The sequence below is a fragment of the Varroa jacobsoni genome, unplaced genomic scaffold (assembly GCF_002532875.2).
Source record: "Varroa jacobsoni isolate VJ856 unplaced genomic scaffold, vjacob_1.0 contig03315, whole genome shotgun sequence".
Lineage (NCBI taxonomy): Eukaryota > Metazoa > Arthropoda > Arachnida > Mesostigmata > Varroidae > Varroa > Varroa jacobsoni.
In genome coordinates, this window is record NW_019214998.1 from 1 (window position 1) to 21,389 (window position 21,389).

The 21,389-nt window shown below is 38.9% G+C and overlaps 2 protein-coding genes across 3 annotated transcripts; one reads left to right on the plus strand and one right to left on the minus strand.

The window, feature by feature from the left end:
- Positions 1-3,025: 3,025 nt before the first annotated feature.
- LOC111272797 (uncharacterized) lies at positions 3,026-21,026 on the minus strand. The gene is made up of 18 exons (XM_022854421.2): positions 20,847-21,026; positions 19,565-19,694; positions 18,883-19,085; positions 18,639-18,749; positions 16,404-17,195; positions 15,251-15,661; positions 14,526-14,745; positions 14,110-14,210; positions 13,624-13,700; positions 13,285-13,462; positions 7,795-8,010; positions 7,239-7,430; positions 6,885-6,965; positions 6,485-6,650; positions 6,165-6,333; positions 5,936-6,079; positions 5,277-5,590; positions 3,026-4,996 (listed from the first exon to the last, which is right to left on the minus strand). Exons 2-18 carry the CDS (start codon positions 19,656-19,658, stop codon positions 4,656-4,658), a joined length of 3,810 nt encoding a protein of 1,269 aa, XP_022710156.1. The 5' UTR covers positions 19,659-19,694; positions 20,847-21,026; the 3' UTR covers positions 3,026-4,655.
- On the plus strand, positions 8,551-12,849 carry LOC111272799 (transmembrane protein 256 homolog). Of its 2 annotated transcripts, none has more exons than XM_022854422.2 (5): positions 8,551-8,674; positions 8,814-9,000; positions 9,505-9,675; positions 9,886-10,007; positions 10,264-12,849. In XM_022854422.2, the coding sequence occupies exons 1-5, from the start codon at positions 8,561-8,563 to the stop codon at positions 10,405-10,407; spliced, it is 738 nt and encodes a 245-aa protein (XP_022710157.1). In that variant the 5' UTR covers positions 8,551-8,560; the 3' UTR covers positions 10,408-12,849. The 2 variants fall into 2 exon arrangements, with proteins under 2 accessions (XP_022710157.1, XP_022710158.1); XM_022854423.2 differs by having other exon boundaries at positions 8,578-8,674; positions 8,839-9,000.
- Positions 21,027-21,389: the final 363 nt, after the last annotated feature.

Consider the following 21,389-nt stretch of genomic DNA (forward strand, 5'->3'; position numbering starts at 1 on the left):
CTTAAGTAGACGGTGTTTTTCTGGTAATGACATAACTTTATCGATAGGGCTCCGTTCTTGGACAAAGCGGGGCTTATTAATGAGATCATGCAAAATATGGATATTCGAAGCTCTTCTATAGCACCACTAAGGAGCGCGGGAAAATTTGACATCTGTACAGCAAATCATTGGTTACCCAGATAACTCGATTGGATTCACTTTCCTTATCATTTGCATATTAATCGTGATGTTTAATACTTTGCTTGCGTATGTGAGACGGTTTTTGGATCTCGAAAAATGAAACCTATCAGATTTGAACACAATGGGCTGCTCAAGCGCAAATCAGTGACTGGTTTCTATGTATATAGTGTCAGCAAAAAGACCCAGACGGTGGTGTAGTGCAATGGGATGAGTGATCTGTGCAGCCAGCTAAAGTCAATAATCGATTAAAGAAAACGTCATGGCATCCAAACGGAATAACCTATCCACCTGTATTTGCTTGTTTCTCGTTGAACCACTTGATCAATCATTTATTCCTTGAACGGGTAATTTTTTGCTCGGGCCCTCGTAGCCTGGCAACGCCCGGTCTGGCGATAGTTTGAAGCTGGGTTTTAGCAAGGTCGAGGCCAAACCGCGTGATATGATCACAATAAGTATAATAACGATAAATAATAATATTAAAATTAAAATAACGAAAAAGGCAAAACAAGAAGTGTATACCGTTGTCACTGATAAAGATAATAATAATATTAACAATACTATCAACCTGAGAATAAAAATACATTATGTTACGAGGCGTTTCTTAATTTCTAGCAGATGCTTTATGGATTTTCTTTATAATACATATTGTAAAAAAGAAAAAAATTACATATATGTAAATATATGTAATACTTTTCTAAATATAACTAGTTTCATGATCCTTAAGGAAGCCTAAGTTAGGTGCTAAAGAGTGCAGTGAATGAACTTAAAGAATCACATGCAACATTCAGTCACTTTTCATCTCGAGTTCTTACTATGCGTCCCCATATAGAAGCCATTTAGGACTTATTCAGTATACTAAGCTGAAAAAGTTTGAACACCTGACCTATATAAAAACGAGCGAACCTAAATACTCACTTTTTAATTTTAAAAGAATTAGTGGTGCAGTGGCATACTCGTGAACAGCCTATTTTTTTTTAATTTGAACAAGCTCTCCTTCGTGATTACTTAAAAAAAATATGGACAAATTAGTTTATGCCTCTATTGGAAAGCGTTAATTGGTGACCAGTGCCGTAGAGGCGAGGTTACTGCAGAAAATCAGTACAAGAAATGAGTTGTCAGGTTTAGTCCAGTTATTTTTTTTGGGTCAAAAACAAACCATATGAAAATGATTTAATTTTCAGACTCAGCTTTATTTTATCGGTAACCAGGTGTAGTAGTTGATTGCTGGAATGAATAAAACGCTTGTTAACACACCATAATGAAGCCTATTTGCAAATGTCTGCTGCTGATTGATAGTCACTTTCCGAAATGAAAGAGAGGAATTAGTGTTTATATCAAAGTTCGCAAAATGTTGATCGACAGAATTCGCACAGGCCGCTCTACCCCCATATCAATGGGAGGAAAAGAAGTCTAGGGGCCAACTGGAACCCCACCCGTCGAAACAATGATAACGGCGTCCTTAACAGCACAGAACCTCCGCAAGCACATATGGAGTGTCAGAAGATCGAATATAAGGAGAAGAAAGTGCATGGTGTATGCGTACACATCCTGGAATATAAAGCTGAGCAGCATTCTAAGCATACTCATAAACCTGTTTTATCACCACAACGATAAAAAAAAAAATATTTTTTTAAAGCGATACAGTCTGTCTTATTGATATCTAAACCTACATGGAAACAGACTACCACGATATAATGGCCCGACTGGTACAGTTCCTACCATATTCGGTTATCAAATTGTTAACTTAAATTGTTCAATAGGAATTCAGAGTACCCTAAAAGTCTGCTCGAAGGTAAGGTCGCCTTTAACCGTTATGCTAAAGACTATATTGAAGCCAAGCTATCTCAGTTTTATAAGCTTAAAGATTAAACAGCCTAGGGTAGTTAACACTTGGCTAAGTGCTTTACGAAGGCAGGTAGGACCCCCGAACACAATTCTCTTTCCGAGAGAAATGTAGCCTATTTCACTTAAAAATTACGCTCTTACATATTATTAAGTAAATTTTATCTACGTAGATCTAGACAACAAGTAAACAACTAAATCACTTTTCCTGCGGCTTTCTAAGAAAGCGAGAGGAAGCCTTTTTAAAAACAAAATGCTGGGGCCACATTTAAATATAATAACAATAAATATAATAACAAATAATAAAAATATAATAATAAATCATAAAAAAACAATAAAAAATAAAATAAATATTTTTAAACAATAAATTTAAAAGAAACGGTGCGGTTATTTTTATCGTTGACATTTTGGACGAACTGATGACAACAAAACCCTGAAAAAATCATCAATCGTTATTACACTCAGGTTAACTATGCATAGTTGGTACTAATCTTATCATGTGACGTAAAAAATCATAGAACTACGACTTCCAGGCAGACCTATAGGGGAGAGAATATCCGTCAATTGTCAAGAGTTACCTATGACCAATACTACAACTTTACTTGGGCTCTCATTGTTAAAAAATCCTTCATTTCTCATGTCTCTGCCATATTATTTGTGGTTATTTTGTGTGTTTATGTATACATTAATCCATGCTGCTGAATGTTGGCGATTCCTATTTTTTGAAGACCTGTAAATACACCAGTGAGTAAATAACCTGTTTCAATAATCCTTTACGCACACATTTAAAAATGCCAGATAATTATTAACAAATCATGAACAAAATCTATTCCATGCTATCAGATAATGTATCTGTTATAATAATAATGTGCAAGTATACTTCCGACAGATAGAGATATCTAGTGTATCTTGTAAAAAAAACTCAACGTCCCCCTGGTCTTATCTACTTAAGCCTGTAAGTTTGTTTTTCGGCAAATTTAACAATGTGACAAAACGCCTGTCGTACAAAATCTCGCTTATTTTATTATTTATATAGTTATCGTCATTATTATTTTTTCGGTTGCTAATACATTCATTGATAATTGACAATAACAAAAATGGTACCTTTCATATATATATATATATATATTTCCACTGACTAACATAAAGGATAGGCATATTGTGAATGAGACCTATGAAGATTGCTTCATTAGTTCTGTAGAATGCACGGACAGAACTTAATGAAATATTTGTGCCAATACAGTGGTGTGCTTCTGTATGTACGTGTGCACGAATATTTCAATCTCGCTGCACTTTGCGTCACTTTAACAAAAGCTTGAGCTTCGAAAGTAACAATGAAACCAAAGTTACAAAAAAAACCGTACGCTCGGTCAATAAACAATATTTTGGGGAGTCGTGTGCTAAAATGGTAAAGAACACAAAGGTCGGTGTTTTCATACAACTTGATCTGATTATTTAAAAAAAAAGTTACATCTGAATTTAATTGTAAAGTAGTTGCTGTATAATCACTCCTAGTCCAACAACTTTTTTTTGTTTTTGGTAGTATCTAAAAGTTAAACACGTACGGCATGCATATTTGTGCTAACTGAAGCCAGAATGAAGTATGAATGAATGAATTAATGACAGGACTACAAAACAGTTACTCTGACTATACGTATAATAATAATACGCTATACTTGGTTATGCTTTCTATGGGAGAACGTTTACATACTGTCTGACCCAAGAAGTCGACAACAATGCTTGTCGAAGATGAATGAGTTCAGCCTTGAATGCTAATAACGGGCGTGCTGATCCGGCCATTGTAGTTGAAGCATCTTGCAGGATAGATCCATTAGAACACAACAATGCACACGATAGGTAAAGCAGGACTCAAGATATTTAACTGTGGTTGTGGCTTCATAACAGAGATGTTTGTCGCACACGTTAAGAAACGGACGCAGGGTTAACTTGAGCCTGTTTTTGCTATTGTTCATCCCTGGACTACGATAGAGTACAATCGCGGCTAAGTTCGAAAATATAGAAAGAGCCGGTTGCTAAACCTTGCTACGACTAATCTGTATAAATTTACATGTGACAATACACTTCGACATGAGTCGTACGAGGTGCAGCTAAACTGTATGCATACTATGATAGACTCATCTGTCAAAACGTCGGCACCAAGTAGCTGACTTCCGCTTTACAAAGCCGATTGTTTTGTTACAACAATGGATCATATATGTATTAGGATCTAATGGAGTGTTCTTCAGGGGGCAAACCGGATAGTTGTTACGCGAGGCTTTGTTGCGCTCATTGTCTGCCAATAGTCGCATTCTCTCCTATACACTAATGTAGACATACGCCTGGTCAGGGTTCAAAATAGCGAAGACTGAGAGCCGCCCACTATAAGGTGGTTCTGTTCGCAAGATGAATATCTTCAACTGCACAATTGAGTCTAGTCGGCGCTCGATGTCCTGCTAGATACGCATAGTTGCGAAGCTAGATAAAAATTTTATGGAATATGTCTGCTTCCGTTACAGCAAATGTAAGGTCTGTAACGAATGTTAAATTCGTCGCGAATAGGCCAGTGTAGAAATCAGCTCGGATTCTCTTTGCTACGAGTTTTCCCCGAAAAATTAATGTTTGTTTGAATCCATCTAAGCATCGTCCTTGTCGAGTACCTCTAATAACTTTTGGTCAACGCCCAGTCGTTCGAGTTCTTCACGAACGACATCACCGGTGTTCAGCTGTTCTGACCGACCCTCGCCCTCAACGCTTTTCTTTTCGCCCACTTCGGCCTCTCCACGGTCCTGCGCAATGTCTTCGGACACACTTTGCTGGTTGCCAGTACTGGCGATGATATCAGTAGCCGTCGTAGTCTTGGCCTGTCGTTCCCGTTCTATTGCTTCTTCTTTGCTTTTTTGCGCAGCGCGTTCCAATTCCTGCTCCTTTGTGGCTATGTCCTGGATTTCACTAAACTGCTTGCTCTGTTCATGACCTGCAGAAAATAAGATGGAAAGTAACGGGGAATCGCAATATCATCAAGACATTGTGCTGTCAACATACGAATAATAAGAGCAAGATCTAAGAGATATTTTGAAATCTATAGATTTTTTTAGTGAACTTCCCTGGAATCCATGGCCACCTTCTTTCACCTCTCAACTTCTAAATTAAAACAAAAACCCAAAAGAATGCCATTAACACAAAGGTATATGCAATACACACGCAAGAAATTGTTGCACTGATTTTCCTCGTTGTTGTAAGCGCGCAAATTGTACCTTTGAGAAATAACTGGGCCGCTGTTTCCATGCCAACACGTGCTAGCCTTGAAATTGCTTTTGTAATAGCTTCCGGACAAAAGACTTCAAAGGCGTAGGTATGTTTATCGAGTTGCTCGCTGCCACTCTCAGAGCCAGGAGTGCCCTCACTATCACCAGCGGACCGCTGAATAAGATCTTCACAATACTCGAAGACGGCTTCCTGTTGGCCCACATCATCAACGGGGCCCCATGACGTACTTTTCTTGAGCGCGCTACGACGAGCTTCGTCCGCACTCATAAATGAAGCATGACGTTCAGAAGGAACCGTTCCCCTGAAAATTTTTACAAATCACATACTTTGAGGGATAATTATCGTTGAAAACATTTGGTCGTCCTTCATATACACAGCGAAGTTTTTTCCTTACGTTTAACCAGTGCCCGAAACCTTGAATCTGAATTTTTTATGCGCGTAGACATGAAAAGCTGAGCAGAATGTACATACAATTATTTTTAAATAAAATAGGCTAATGAGTTTATAGGCGCACGATACTGGCGGGTTGCCTGTGACTATAAAAGATGATCTTACTATACTCATTCTTCAGAGTAATTAAATTTCCTTTATATATATATTTATTTATTTATTTATTTTCTATTAGTTATGTAGCTATATAACTAACCTATAGATGCCAACGAGGTGCGGCTCAACTTTTCCATTGACAATAAATTCTACGAGGGCATTGTTGTTTAACTTGCGACGCCGCTTCGCCTTCTTAACGATATGCAACGCTTGCACTATATCGTTACCGCTATTGCTGCTGCCACTGAAATAGAACATTTAATTATTACTTCATCGTATTTACAAAATAACGACATATATAATCTCACTTTTTGTTTAAGAAAACTAACCCGTTGTTCTTCTGCTGGTCGCCTGCTGTTACGGGGTCTAGCTCGATTTCGGGTAACGCCCACTTCGGCGGTGTTCCTGCACCATCACCCCCAATCTCCTCAGTAACACCCTCATCTTCATCGGATGAAGATGTTGAACTCTCCTGATCCTCAATCAGTTTTGTTTCACCTGATAGTGCACAGAATGATTATTAATAAAACACCACAACAAAAATCGCGTGGTACTTACATTATGACAAGTGCTAAAAACATTCTGGTTCCAAAGACTAGATAAATGACACGGCACGAGTACAAAAATGCAGAAAGGTGCACGTCCGTACCAAGACAGAAGAACCTTATGGGATCGATGTTGGTGCCTAGAACTCTCTCGCGGAGAAACTTGTCTGCTTTCTGGGCGGCCCTCGCGTGGTCTACCGCGAGTGCCCCGCGACCTCCCCGTCCAATTTCTAAATAATTATGACGGCGTGCAGAATCGAAGCCGTCAACCTGAACGAAAAGAAATTGAAAAAAGCGGAAGCGACAGTTAATTATTCTTGCTGTTTCTAGCCCCAGTATATTCTATCAAAGCAACCTTTCCTTCGAAAGCTCCGTAAACGTTTCATTTATCGAGGTACGTACATGACAATCGCATAAACTGTATCACACAGACGTCTTTTTCCTTCTAATTGAGTTGTCTGAAACGTGGCATGACGATGCCACACTTATCATTAAAACACCTACTTTTGATATAGGAAGAGTCCGCGTCTCTCCGTCGTGAACCAGATAGACCTTCACTTGCATCGTGTTCACCCGCGCCTTACCCTGTACCAATTCGAATAAGGCCAGATACAACATAATAAAGTGCAGTGTAGAAAACAGTATTGTACAAGCGCCCACAGTTATAGTTTTTACAATAAAAATAGGCAGCTTACAACAACTGGATAATTTCAGATGTCATATTTCAAAGTAAGTAAACATTTGGCAGGACACAGAAAATTAGAAACTAATTTCAAACGATCACTATGTTTCAGTCTTTTAATATAATATTATATGATACCATAGAAATTAAAAGATAGCACACGAATATTCAATTACCTGCAAGCCACGGTTGCGAATGCTAAGCACGAGTGCAGGCCAGTGCACTCCTTTGCCAAGGTCCGCCCAGACAATGTCATGCTTCCGGAAACCAAGTCTGGCGGATACCGTGGCATCGCCAACTTCATCGCCTGGCGTTGGCCGATCGTCGCCGGCACAGGCTCCTCCTCGACGATATTTTCCGCGAGAGACCTGAAACCAAATAACATAGCAAAAAAATGGAAAGTCCTTACAGATAGGCAACCAGTACGAAAATCACTCTATAATAACGTGTACGCATTATAATGCCCAAAAAAAATCTATGAAAATTGTCCTAGATAATCATAAAGACTCATAAAACAACGGATGGAGGCCTAAGCACCTATGTCAATAACGCGCTGCTTTTTAGGAAACAAATGTGCATGTGGACGTAGCTATAGGTGACCCTAAACGTACCCACTTGGGTGCTTTGCTGTACCTAAGTAAGTTTAAGGCCTGTAAAGTGAAACAATGTGTGAATAATTTAATGGCGTCGCACTTAACTTGTTCCCGTTATTTGCTCTGAACTTCAACTAACCGGTGCAACTGTAGACCCTCCGTCCCTAGGTTCGATTGGCGGCTTGGCAAGAGCATTTCCCTTTGCGCTGTCCTTGATCTCTTTTGCATTGCTATGAGTGTATTGTCCTGACACATCATTTCTGCCCTCAGACACAGCTACTCCGCCAATTAGTGTAGCTGGCACCGTTTTCACATCCATCTTCTTGGAAACGCCTTGTTTCTGACCCTTTGTTACCTACGGATTCAATTTCTAAGTGGTTAACAGAAACAATGATACACACAGCTGTCTGAAAAAAGTTACATATAGATGAGTCGAGGCCCAAGTAAAGTTCATTTGCCTTTGAAGACAAGACAGTTGTTATAAGTGTTTTATTTCTGTATCCATGACGCCTATCCCGAGCAACAAAGGTTTCTCAAACCAGAGCTCAAACAGCGTTATTCCATTATTATTATTTCTTATAATCAATATAACTATTGCAAAAGGCTAGCATACTCTCAGAGAGCCAGTCATGATACATATATTCGAACGCCCTATAAGACACCGCTCAGATAAAACATTCATTCATTCATATGCTCCTTGTAATGTCTCGGGGATACTGGGAGATGGCTTTAGCTGGCCGCGTGAGCGACCGCCCTCATTTGACAGCAAAAGGCTGTAGCAGTAGCAGCCGAGTTGCTGTTGTTACACAGCTCTAAAAAGTGAGAGGGCAGTTGCTAGCTCGGTCGGTAGCATTTCCTCGCTTTCCACTGTTGCCTATCGTCTGCTCCTGACTGTTGTGTTGTTGATGCTGCTGCTGCTGCTGCTCATAATGCTGATGATGATCCTGGCTCTATTGCATTTAATGTTATGTGATACATCCGACCTGACTGATCCCTGGCAGTTTCGCCCTCGGTTGCAGGTTGGTGTTTTCGACTGATTCTGCTGCTGTACAAACACGCCAGTAAATAAGAACGCTTCTTTGCCAACAAAAATTAAGTGCTATTCCTTTGGGCTTCCCTTTGTGTATCGTCCATCACTAATACAATTTTACTGTGTAGTGCCGTATGTCTTCATTGCACACAGAGATTCCCGTGCTGGTTGCCGTCGTTTCCACCGCCACCACGACAACCGAAAAGGAGGGCTTACTTTGCACCGTTCCCGACACGACCATGTCACTGCTCTCGCAAGTACAAGCTGCATTGACTGAGAACGTCGTCTCGCGCAGCGTCTATGGATTCTTTAAGGGTAGCGTAGTAGAATATGGATAGAGCAAATAATGAGCTTGCAACAAAATTCTACTCGCATTGTGACGTTATTCGGTGTGAGCCTTCTTAGCTATTGAGATAGACATACAGCACTTGTGGTATGATCTTTTTGTTGACACCCATTGTTCGGATCCATCCTATTTGATTGACTAATGATGACTGATTTGATTCAGGCTGCAACCATCCAATAGAAGCTTCACTTCTTCCGATGTGAGCTTTCACTGCTTGACTGACGTATATAAGTTATATCGCTACATAACCCAAAATCATGTCAATGGTAATGACTGGCATTTGTTATTTTAATGTTCGTTAAACAATAATGCGTTCAACTTCTCATGAGAGCTATAACGAACTTTGACATCAAAATAAGCTCTGACTTCCATATTGGGGTAAACTGAGCTCTGTTCACTTAGAAGCGCGAATGCAACGAAATCTTATTCGATGGCGGCCAATATTTGTCGTTGCTGATATGCGATTATTTTAGGTGCCGCGGGTAATAACGGTGGAGGAATACGTCCTGAAGCTATCACCTCTGAGGTTGATCGAGCTATCGCGAAGGCCGTACGTGGTTTAGCACGGACGGGTTCACCATTTATTTGTATTGCCGGTCTGTCCGGTGCTCTCGCCGTTGCCATGGGCGCATACGGAGCTCATGGTAAGCATATTTTATATTTTCTTTATACACACATATTGTGTAGTACGCGCATGGTCAGTAATCCTCTGAAAAGCTTCTTACTTTTTTTTGTCTAGTTCCATAAATTTAAAATACCATGCAAGTGCACTTTTGTCGGTAGCGAAAGAGACCACTAAACACTAATAAATACATCACAATTTTAATGGCATACTATTCTTCACCATTTTATAGTGGTGTACCGTCGTGAAGACATTGAGGAGCAACGCAAGGAGATTTACGATCGCACGAATAGTTACCACTTCATTCACAGCCTAGCTCTTCTAGGAGTACCGCTTTCCAGGAGACCATTCATTGTAAGCAGGGTTCCTTCATTTTACTGACGATTTTCAATTCTACCAGAAGTATGTGAACTAGTCGAGTCAAATATCAATAAAAACAATTCTGATTATGAAAAATAGAAGCTCCTGCATTGGATCGCTGTCGCAATGTTTCAATCAGTTCTTACGGTTAGTTATAGTAGAGTTCTGTAGAGTTCTAATGCATTGTCGTTACTGTCTATGCCGCGTATGTACGGGTTGCTAACTACCATTTTAATATCCATCTTTGCAGACTGGATCGCTTCTATCGGTTGGTACGCTGCTCTTCTGCGGTACATGCTACTATCGAGCGCTAACAAACGATACCCGTGTGCGGCATGTAACACCCTACGGGGGAATGCTCATGATCCTTGGCTGGCTTTCCATGGCGCTGTAGGACAACCTATCACCGTATCTGTCAATATAAATACTCCAACATATAAGCATCAACAAGGACTATAGATCGCCAACTTTATTACCACTACTATGTATTGAATCTTTGGCAATCGTTTATGGACGCAAATTTCGCCGAATAGCGAAACATCAGCGAGGAGGATTTCGTGTTGTAGGGATCTCTACGGAACCACTTCTGCGTTGATGGTAAAGATGACGACGTCTTTCCCCGCCACCCCCGAAGACATGCAAGACAGTTAGACAAGATCCTGATCCGAATTAACATCTTCTGCATGACTATTTACATTTACAAGAAGACAGACGAGTTATTGTCTTTACTTGATCTATTTTCACACTTTGATATACACCAACTAGTGCATGTTGGTATACAATATGTATTATATTGCTGTATATCGAAGCACACAAAACTCGTAGCAGGGCCGTTGACCGTCAGTTAAATGACGGTGTACTGCTCAACGTGCACAGTCATCAGATTGACCAAAATGTGCAACGTAGCAAGTACTACATTTAGCGAAAATAAACCAAGATACATTTCACAGAATAATAAACAAATTAGTTTCAAATAGGTCAATGAACAGAGCGTAAGCAACGTGGTACACCATATTTCAAGAGTGAAGCCAAACAGAAATAGGAAACCAAAAATTTTGTAAGACGGAGGTACCGAAATCTCATAAAGAAACATTTGGGAAACTGTAATTGTGTCATCTTATAACAGTAAGCATTGTCAAATAGGAAACACCGTGAATCAAACAGGTTTGACGTAAAAAGAAACATGATGGTGTTGGTTTCAAGTATCAAATGGCGACCTTTCCCACATTAAATGTATTCTATATTTGTCAGGCTACGTAAATTTAAAGCTTGATACTTGTATTGACTTTAGGAAAGTAAAAGGGCGAAATAGTTAAAATTGGGTTTTTTGTCCCGTCCTTCTGCTATCAGATAAAACTGCTTTCCGAATGTAGTAATGTTTATTGAAATTTAGGTAAGGGTAGAAGGCGCATAAAACAATGTTCTTAGTTGGACAGGATTAATATTGAGAACGAGTAAGTATAGCTTCATACCTTATAATTCCTTAGCTGACACTTTTTATGAAGCTTGTTCATTATTATTTCTATAGCCTTGATTGTTGAGTCGATTTTTATTTAGTTTTTAGTATTTCTCTGAGTTAACTGTTTTTTTTTGTAGGGTTTTTGAGCTTCACAGTCACAAATTTATTCGCATAAATACGATCCTACTATTTACGTTACTCTTTACGACTTTGGACTTTGGCAATTCTAGGGATGTTATAGTCATGTTTTCCCTCTATATACATTCAGATGTAATATGATAGATATTTTTCACGTGATAAAAAAGTTTGACTTACACCTCAAGTAAAAGAGGCTAAATCAGCTCAAAAATAGATTTTATTCGCACATGACTTTGTTTGGCTAATAAACAGAAGTAAAGATTATCTAAGTAAAATTTGTAGCGAACGTTAAATACATAGAGTTTATTAGCAAAATAAAATCCGCATCTATTCGTATATGCAGTGCTCTGAGGCCAATAGCCGCTTATAATACAGAACTTAATTACCGGGTATTTCCCTTTTCGGGGAGACTAGTTCGTAAAGCCCAGAATGATTAGATAACATCTAAATACCGATAAAAGGCTGAAGGAATTGGCATGTAATAGCATATATATTGAAACATAACAACGACACTTACCTAATATTTTACCTTCTGAACCCGTTTTGTGGTCAAAGAAAAAAATAATGTCTGCCTTCTTGATTACTACAAATAGCGATGTCTACAAATCCGTAGGTTCCTGAGAGCCTAAATTGGTTATAAAAATATCTTCGTTGTGGTTTACGAGAAATAAAGAGCTTTTAAGAAATAACCAAGTTTCCACACAACGTCAATGATACCATTTTTGAAACGCTAATCATAAAAAATATTGGAATATAAACAGCAAACCACACGTTGCCGACGTGATTTTTGAGAAGTTTTTGGAAAAAATGAACTAGTTAACTAATAGTAATAGTGAGTATACAATAACTGTAATAGTTATCAACAACTTTCAGATTAATGATACCAACAGGTGGACCATTAACTTCTTATGTGGACTTTTTGTAATTTCCAAAAAGACAGCTATGAACGAGCCCAATTAGGTTTCAACTGGGACACCGTCAAGTGCGATGTCTGCGAATTCAGCAACAAAATTTACTTACATAACAAGCGCCATGAAAACCGCATAGATATGCAAATTGCACCAATATATTGTCAAGATTTTAATAAGCAAAGTTACATTGCTCAGAATGTACACTCATTTAATTGTAATGTAGCTTCTAATTCTCATAACGTTACATGAAGAATCACGCAAACGATAATAATTGTAACAAAATGGAAATTAAAAATAAACATTCCTGTATATGATGTGCTTGATAGAAGTTTTCGTTGGGTTTTTGATGTTCCTGTTTTGAGCCAATCGCAGATTAAGATCTGATTCGTACTTTTTTGATAAGATATCCAATAGTTGCCATATTTATATTACCAGAAATACATAGAAAACGCATCACCACGAAATAAGCGCGAATTATATTTCTTTTAATACACGTAATATACGAAAATTTTATATTCTCAAAGTTATTGGCCCAATTCTATTCACAAAACGCTGGAACCCTCTAAGACGAATTATTATTCGTCTTCGAAATGTTTTTAAATTAATTTAATAAAGTGAGTAACTAAGCATTAAATAAAATTTAGCTTAATTATCTAATTAAATTAGTTTAATGAAGACTCGACGCTACCATATTGTTTATACAAAGTTTTTCGCAAATGTACCACGTAACGGTTCTTTGTTCTTAAAAAAAAATCGCACTAACCTCTTTGAGCATGCCTTCATCCCAGGAAAAGAAATCCTTGCTGAATGGGCAATGGTCGCGGAGATGACGAATGTAATTATTAATTCGGCTAGTCCAGTACTGGCATCTGCAAGTGTAGTCGTCCTGCATGCCTCGTTTTCGTTTTTGTGCCATGTCAACACCGAACGTATCTTGGGGCCTATAGCGCAGAACAAAAGAGAATTACTAAAGAGTATGCACGAGAAACGCAGTCTGCAAACGGGCTTTGAAATATCTTATTCTGAGATCACAAAGCCCAATAAAAAATTAAGTCTTGCAGATTGATACAACCAGTCATAGACATTGCGGATATATACTCACCTGTACATAATTCGGCAATGTGTGACTGGTGGCTCGGGCTCCACCATTTTCTTGGGCAAATAATATCGAATAACTGCCTGTAAGGAAACCAACAATGCTATTTACCATGACTGTCCATTGTGTTCTACTTGTGTTAGAATTTTAACGTCCTAAATGTACAGTGTTCAATTGATTTGAAGTGACATTGAAAAACAAGTATGTGTGAATTTTTTTATTTTTACTAAATGCAATGCTAGGGGCGGCGGAAAACATCCACTTGGTGTTTAGATATTTTACAACGTTATGCTAATAACTGTCGAGGAAATTTATGGTACGTAAATGTGCACACAACGTACTCCGCAAACCTCGATAAAAGATACAATACACTGATACTATAATTGCAAAAGCATTTTGAAAACTTTTACAGTAGGAAGTAAACTTTTTCAAAAAATGTTACAGTTTTGTCTGACTATCGGTTTAGTGAAAAGTTATAAAAAAAATGCCTACCTGTGATGGTCGCGGTGGAGCTTGCTCAATTTGCTGGACAGGTTCCGCCTTCTTAGTCTTGAACTTTGAACCATCCCTGGTGGCAGTCTCGCCAATTATTACTGACATCATTGTTAAAAAACAAGATGCAGTGTTAGAAAAAGCATTAATTTGAAAATTTGCACATGCTTTGAGCTAGAATTAGCCGAGATCGAATTTTCGAAGCCTTCGGATCAGTATAATACATTTCTGTTGATATGATAAGTAAAACATTCAATTGCGCAGATGAAGCAAACTTAATTATAGTAGATACTTCATGCCGTTTTTGCTCCCCAAAATAAAAAAAATTGTAAGTTTTCACACCTATCTCGTGTCATGTCCACTACTGCCTGCTAAATAAAACAATTCCTGACAAAAAAATACTATCTATTACTCACTATTGCATTTTTTCACCCAGCTGGCAGCATTACGAGACGTCCCATGGCCAAGTCTACCACTGAGGCTCCGTTGTTTTCGCAGCTTTTTGTCCAACTCCTTGCGTTCCCGAGCCGTTAGTCCATCGCCCTCTTCGCCGTCCTCACCATCGTCGTCCCAGTTATCCTCTATGTAATCCTCATACCGTTTCACTTGACGCTCGCGCCCAGAGCGACGGGGAGCCTAAATATTGAAACGCAATTTGTTTATCGATTTGTATCATACACGATAAAACGTGTACACATATGCATGCCTACATCTGTGCAGCAAGTACATTGTTTATGCCGACCCTTAAACGTGAAACAATGAGTCATAATTTGAAAGTTACAGGTTTGCTCCAATTAAATACTTTTTTCAGGATTAGCCTCCGCGACTGATATTAAGATCGATTTCGCTACAATTCTAACTGGACCTATAAAGTGTGGTCTAACAATGCACACGGAAATAGCATTCGATCGAAGACTTTCGTTGGTGGTTGAACCCATTGTACAGCACTGGACCCGAAAAAATCTATACCGGAAAACAAGCTCAAGAACTGAAAATAACTTTCGGCATTACCATTGTATTAAAAAAAAACAAACCTATGGAATAAGTATAGAAAACCAAACCCACAATGCTACATACTTGTAGTATCTGCTTTATCAGAAAATATTTTAATAGTCACTTTAAATCCTTCGAATTTCATTACCTCTTTACTATCACCGTTGTCGGTATTGGCTTTCCTTATGTGAAAGGTGTTGCCCGGCTGGGACTGCGCTAAAGCGCTTATTGCCGACCCATCGAGTAGTCCTTTCCTATCGCCTTCACCTCGCTGATGCTGCTTTTTAGGTGGCCTTCCGCGTTTCTTTTTAGGTGGTTCTTCAATTTCGTCTGTCTTTTGCTCACCACGATCTGAAGCAACACCGGACAAAACTCTTTGCTTACTCGATTGGTCCAGAGGGGCAAATGGTATTTCTTTCCTGGACTCCTCAATATCCACTGTGTGGCTCACGGGCATCAATATAGGGCTAGTTTCGGCCAATAATTCTGCATCGCCGGATGAAGCTGCGTTTGCTGATTCTTCATCAACCCCCATCGCGTCTTCACTGCTTGGTGTAATCTACAAGTTATACAGTTACATATCAACCACCTATTAGATTAAAAATATCGTTACAACCTCTTTTAACCTAATACCTTTTTACTTCCCTCAGTTTAGGCTAGGGAAGCATCCTCGGTATCTGCCGAGCTCACAATTAATTTTATATATGAGCGTGAGCAACCCATTTCCAAACGCTTATCCTTAATGCATTCTTTTGGCAATACGCAGTATACAACCTAATTCGCCATCGTTGTGAGTGGTCACGTTCCTGCTTAGCCGTCTCCAAGGGTTAGCTATAGTTTGTTACCACCCCCGTCAGACTTCAACGAACTGTTATTAACAAACATGACGGTGCGATGTTATTAGTACTTGCCAAACTGGTTATTCGCTCACAGCGAGGAATAGAAAACTTCCTTTCTTCTCGTAAGCACTGAATCCTGCAAGATATTTTGCAACTCAATATATTTTCTGCAACATGCAAGGTTAATATAACTGTGCAGGATTTCAATTAGACGAGAACAAACAATAGTGAGGGCACTACTTTAGCCACAAATAATTACTGTCATTGGTTCTCATTTAAGCATAAATCAATTTTTAGGCGCAATTTCTTTGGTTTGGAAAATATGATTTACACAAGTACCAATCATCGGTCAAGTTATCTATGGGGTGGAGTTGAGGAAGAAGTGCGGAAAGGAATTTCGGGATTAACCGTAAGCACAAACATATGTCATCCTATTATTTCTGTTTTAAAAAAGATACTGACCTCCATAGCTTTCGATTCTGGGTGGCCCTTGTTTTCTCTATTGTTGTTGTTATTGATTAGCAGATTCTCATCCGGTTTCCCCGATATCAAAAGCGGAGCAAAGCTTCCCCCAGGTAATTCGGCAGTCGCCTTATCATCATCGTCAAATCGTTGCACTGGCTGGCTACTTTGCCCTAGATAATCGTCCTCTGTCGTTTCTCCTGCAGCCTTGTCAGTATCGCTTGTAGTTGACTTGACCGTAACTTCAATACCTGTCGACGGCTTGGTAACTACCTCATTTTCACTTGCCTCCTCCCTTTTGAGTGAGGAGTGGCCATCCTCACTAGATAGTGTGGGACTTCCACCGTCTGCAGCCGGCAGTGCGGTATTTGTGTCCTCATCCGACGAATACTCCTCTACCTCTTTAGAAGACAGTGATATATCTACTTTTATGATAGGTCCAGGGGTGTCAGCTGCCTTGCTTGACCGCGATATCTCCGAAGATTTGGGCGTTTCCGCGAATTTGCATGGCCCTTCGGCCATCGTTTCCTCCGAATTTGATAACACCACGTTTACAGTATCGTTCTGACCCCCTGACTTCTCAACGGCTTTGGACTGTAATGATTCCTGAACTTCTTCATGCTGTAAAACCTCTCCCATCTCTTCCCCACTCCCGGGATGGACATTTTCTGTAGGTGACTCCGTAGAAAGCGAAGTGTCTTGCGTTGCCATGGCCGAATCTGAATCCATGGTTTCCACCGGAAACTGCGTGTCATTGTCTATCTCCATGGGTTCGTCAACAATCGGGACAGCCTGGAGGTGGCGGGTATACAATACTCAAGTTATTCTCATATCTATACGTGAAATGAGACAGATAAAAATTGAGCGTGTCGTATGATGGGTATGGGACGGTGGGTTCAATAGGATAAGGCACGAAGTTTAGATAGCACATTCTCCTAGTTAACCAAAACAATAAGTAAACCATTTACTATCATCATCGTTCTTTAGAGCTTCGCAGACGTGTTATACATTTTTGATATTTCAAAATCGACGAGACTCTTCTACAAACAACAGTTGTTGCTTCTTTGCCTTACATGCATTGTTCAATTCAACGAGCAGGATGAATCACCGCTGTTTGGAGTATAATCATGCACATAATGGGGTAGATTTGTTAACATATCTTCACAGTAACAGCAGCTGATACGTAGGAACACCAAGAATATCCTAGACGGTCTAAGATTGCCTTCATAAATATCCAAACCGTGAAATACTTTGAGTGAGTCAACCAATTATGAAAAGTAAAACTAAACAATATCTACGAGATCATCCTGCATAATCGGACGATTGGAACGCTGATTCCTGACTAAGCAGTTCATTTCTTAAGCATGCGATCTACTCTTTTGGTAAGAACGATTCTCGGAAATAAGACAGCGGTTGTATGTTGACGCCCCATGATCAGATAAAAATCTAACTTACTCTGTTATTCCTCAACTCTGTTATTCCTCATAGAACTGCGAAGCTGTTGATCCAGAATGCGCTTATGTGACATATATAGCTATGACATGTTGCCTGCTATGTAAGGCTGTCTCGCTAAAAATATACTCATTTGTTTTATACAGGTTTTATTATTCATAAAAGTACTCATGTTTTTCCTAGTTCATTTTAAATATGAATTAATGTTTCTTGTGCATTACATGCTTTACATAGAAGAGGCAAACGCAAAGCTCTATCCCATTCTTACATATAAGTATCCGACTAAGATAGAGCAAAAATGGATTAAATTAATTTTTAAGCGTTTTCCGCTGGTTATTTCTTCACCGTGAATTAATATTTCTGACACTGAAACTACTCCTCTAAAGCTAAGTTATACAAGCTACTCAAGTTAACTTAAATAGCATGTACAATTGTGTTCAAACAGAAAACTGCACTGTACTCAGGTCTCATTTAGATTCAGCTTCCGCCTAACCCATCGTGGAAGTGGTTTTCTAAACATCTCTGTTAGTCAAACTTATATGATACTTCGATTTTATATTTAGCACCTTTATATATGTAAAAGTCTAATGGGTTTTTTAAAATGAATAATAGCACACTACATTCATCTATGTTTCAATAACGCCTTTCTTAAAACCAACACTTGACTATATCTCAAGGCCACTCAAACCATATTAGATTCATGCGAAATGTCTTATGGAATGCTCAAGGCATATTAATACACTTTATATCTACAGATAAGGAAGAAAACAAAAAACCACAAACCTTTGTTCGATCAGCCTGACGTTGGTCTAAAGCTTCTACTTCGTCGTGTTCGTTATGCTGACTTGATGGTGATCGCAAGCCCTCAACGGCTGTTACACAATGTTGGGAACTCTATAATTTGAATATAAGAGCTTTGTGTAAGTGCCATTATTTGAATTACGTCATCGTCATTATTTGACGTTTTCAGCTATATTTTTTATCGCGAGCAGTAGAATCATAATACTACTACCTCACTACCTACTACCTCGCTTTGGCTGTTTTCCGGCGCATCAACGGTGGTGAGATCGGTGTGACCCCTTACTGCTTCAGCGACCCCGAAGCTAGAAGATGTAACTTGGTCGGATGCTTTCTTTGAACTCGACTCAGCGTCGTCCGTATGCACGACAAGAACTAATTCACCACTCGGATCTTTATAGACGGATATTTCACCGGGGGGAATATCCAGACCTAAAATGAAATGACTAAGTTAGAAACAAATATGCACGCAGATTATATATATACATATAAAAAGCTATGAATGGCTCAATGATTCAAAACATTAGTCACTGCTTGTCATATGAAGCATTATAGTATAAGACAACTCAGAAAAGAAAAGACCATATCATAGACCAAAGTAGATTCAACACTATCCTTTTCCACGCAAAATTTCACCTGTAACAGTTCTTCTACGGAGATAAAATATCAGAAGGTCATACTTCTTGTTATAAAGTGGACAAATATATTCAGTAATAAATGAAGATGTCAAGCGGTTTAGGCGAACACTGCGAGCTTTAACTACTTTGAGCTTGGTTGAAGGCGAAATTAAATTTATGATATTTTTTCTTACATATTTATACATTTATAGAAGTACCGCCTCATTAGCCTTTCACAGAAGTGGGTCTGTTTGAACAGGTTTATAGTACATTAGCAAGAAATTCTCCACTGACCGTTAGCATCTACAAGAATTTCATTTTCGTCATTGTCTTCTTCCATGAGGTGAACTTCTCCTACGACACTTTTTGTGTCCCGAGGACACTCCATAACTTCCAGCCTAGCTATCAGATGACAAGCCAATACCTGAAACAACATGATATTGGATCACACATTCCGATAAAATGTGTTAATTAATGGAACAGTAAAAGCTGATATTAAGGGACATATATTAAATAATTTGTTATTGTGTGCACCAAATAACAAAGAAACAAACTGTAATAAATTTTTTAACAATTGTTTTTTGAATTAAATTTCTTGAAGGCCAATATTAACGTCTTCAGTATTTTTATTGAGAGTCAACGATTCAAGTGAAAGACAACATCGTAGAAAAGTCTTTACGTAAAAATTCAAATAGATACAAATGCGGTAGCACCCTAAGGAAAATAACATAAGCAGATAGACTGCACTATGCTTACAAGGACAATACAGCGTGCTTTTACAAAAAGTAAGTTACAAAATCTTTTTACTGTGTTTTCACTACTTGAGTATGTGCAACTTTTTGCAGTGAGAATAAACTAGTCATTTACACAATCCATCAAGTTGGTTAACGAAATAATCAGATCTTTTGTCGTCCTTCTCTTGTGTATAAAATTATCTATGTACGTAAGAAGTTGTTAAGCTCTGGTATTGTGGTATGAATCTCAGCAACAAAGACAACAACAATAACGGCTTTCTTTGTTAACGCTGACATTGGCACCGTGTGTAGCTTCGGTCTCAAACACGATCCACGACAATTAAATTGCGTTTCGCTTCTTTGACCCTGTGTAAGGCAAGGATAACCTCGGATGGAAACAACGTTAGGTTTGTTGCCGAAGTATTTCCGATATAGGGATTCGAACCTTTTCGATTTTACGAAATGCAGATGACGATCGGGCCGTTTATATGTTTATTGCGCACATATAATAAACACATGTATAATGTACATATATGTGTATATATATATATATATACATACATATATATGTTACCTGACAAATACTTCTCCGAAACACATTATGCCGCCACAGATGTTCGCCAATTATCATCGTTACTATTAAATATACTTGTACACTTGTGGATTTTTTTATAAATTGATGTAAACTGCTGTGATTTCCTCCGTGTATTCTGATGCTAGTTCGATTTAAAGAAATCCGTTTACAGCTCAGCTATTCAAGTTAGCCTTCATGATAGTATAGCATAGCAGTCAATTCAAATAACGAACAGTCTCGAACCAGCATCTTTTAGAGTTTCTCTTACCAATGGCGGGCAAACGTCGCACTTTTGGTGTCCTATTGGAACCGTGCTACAGTTTCTTTTTTAACAACACCGCGGAGAATCGTTCACACAATTGAATCATTTATCTTTTACACAGTATACACTCTCTTACTATGTCTCTTTTTATGCCGTACAACAATCGACGGGTAACGACGACGTCGTCGCTGAGTTTGTTGTTGTTGTTGTTGTCGTAGTTATATTTGCCGCTGTGTCTTTGCAGTAGACGTGATGTCCGTCTGACTGTTGCAGGTCCGACACTTAATTTGATGGTCGGCTCTTTTAGCTGTTCATGGCGGGGGTGTTGTTGTTGCGCATAGCGCCGGTGTGCTTCGCGCAAGCCAAGCATCCGGACGGCCGGAGTGAGTTAAAGAGCAATGGCACTAGCCGGCTGGCGTCCTAAAAATAGAAAGCGAAAACGAAAAGTAGCAAACACTTGAACGGTTTGCGGAACGGATCTTGGGCTATAAAAAAAAAACAAACAACAGCACTCAGTCAGCTTGAGCTCGATGGAAAGATCCAACCTAG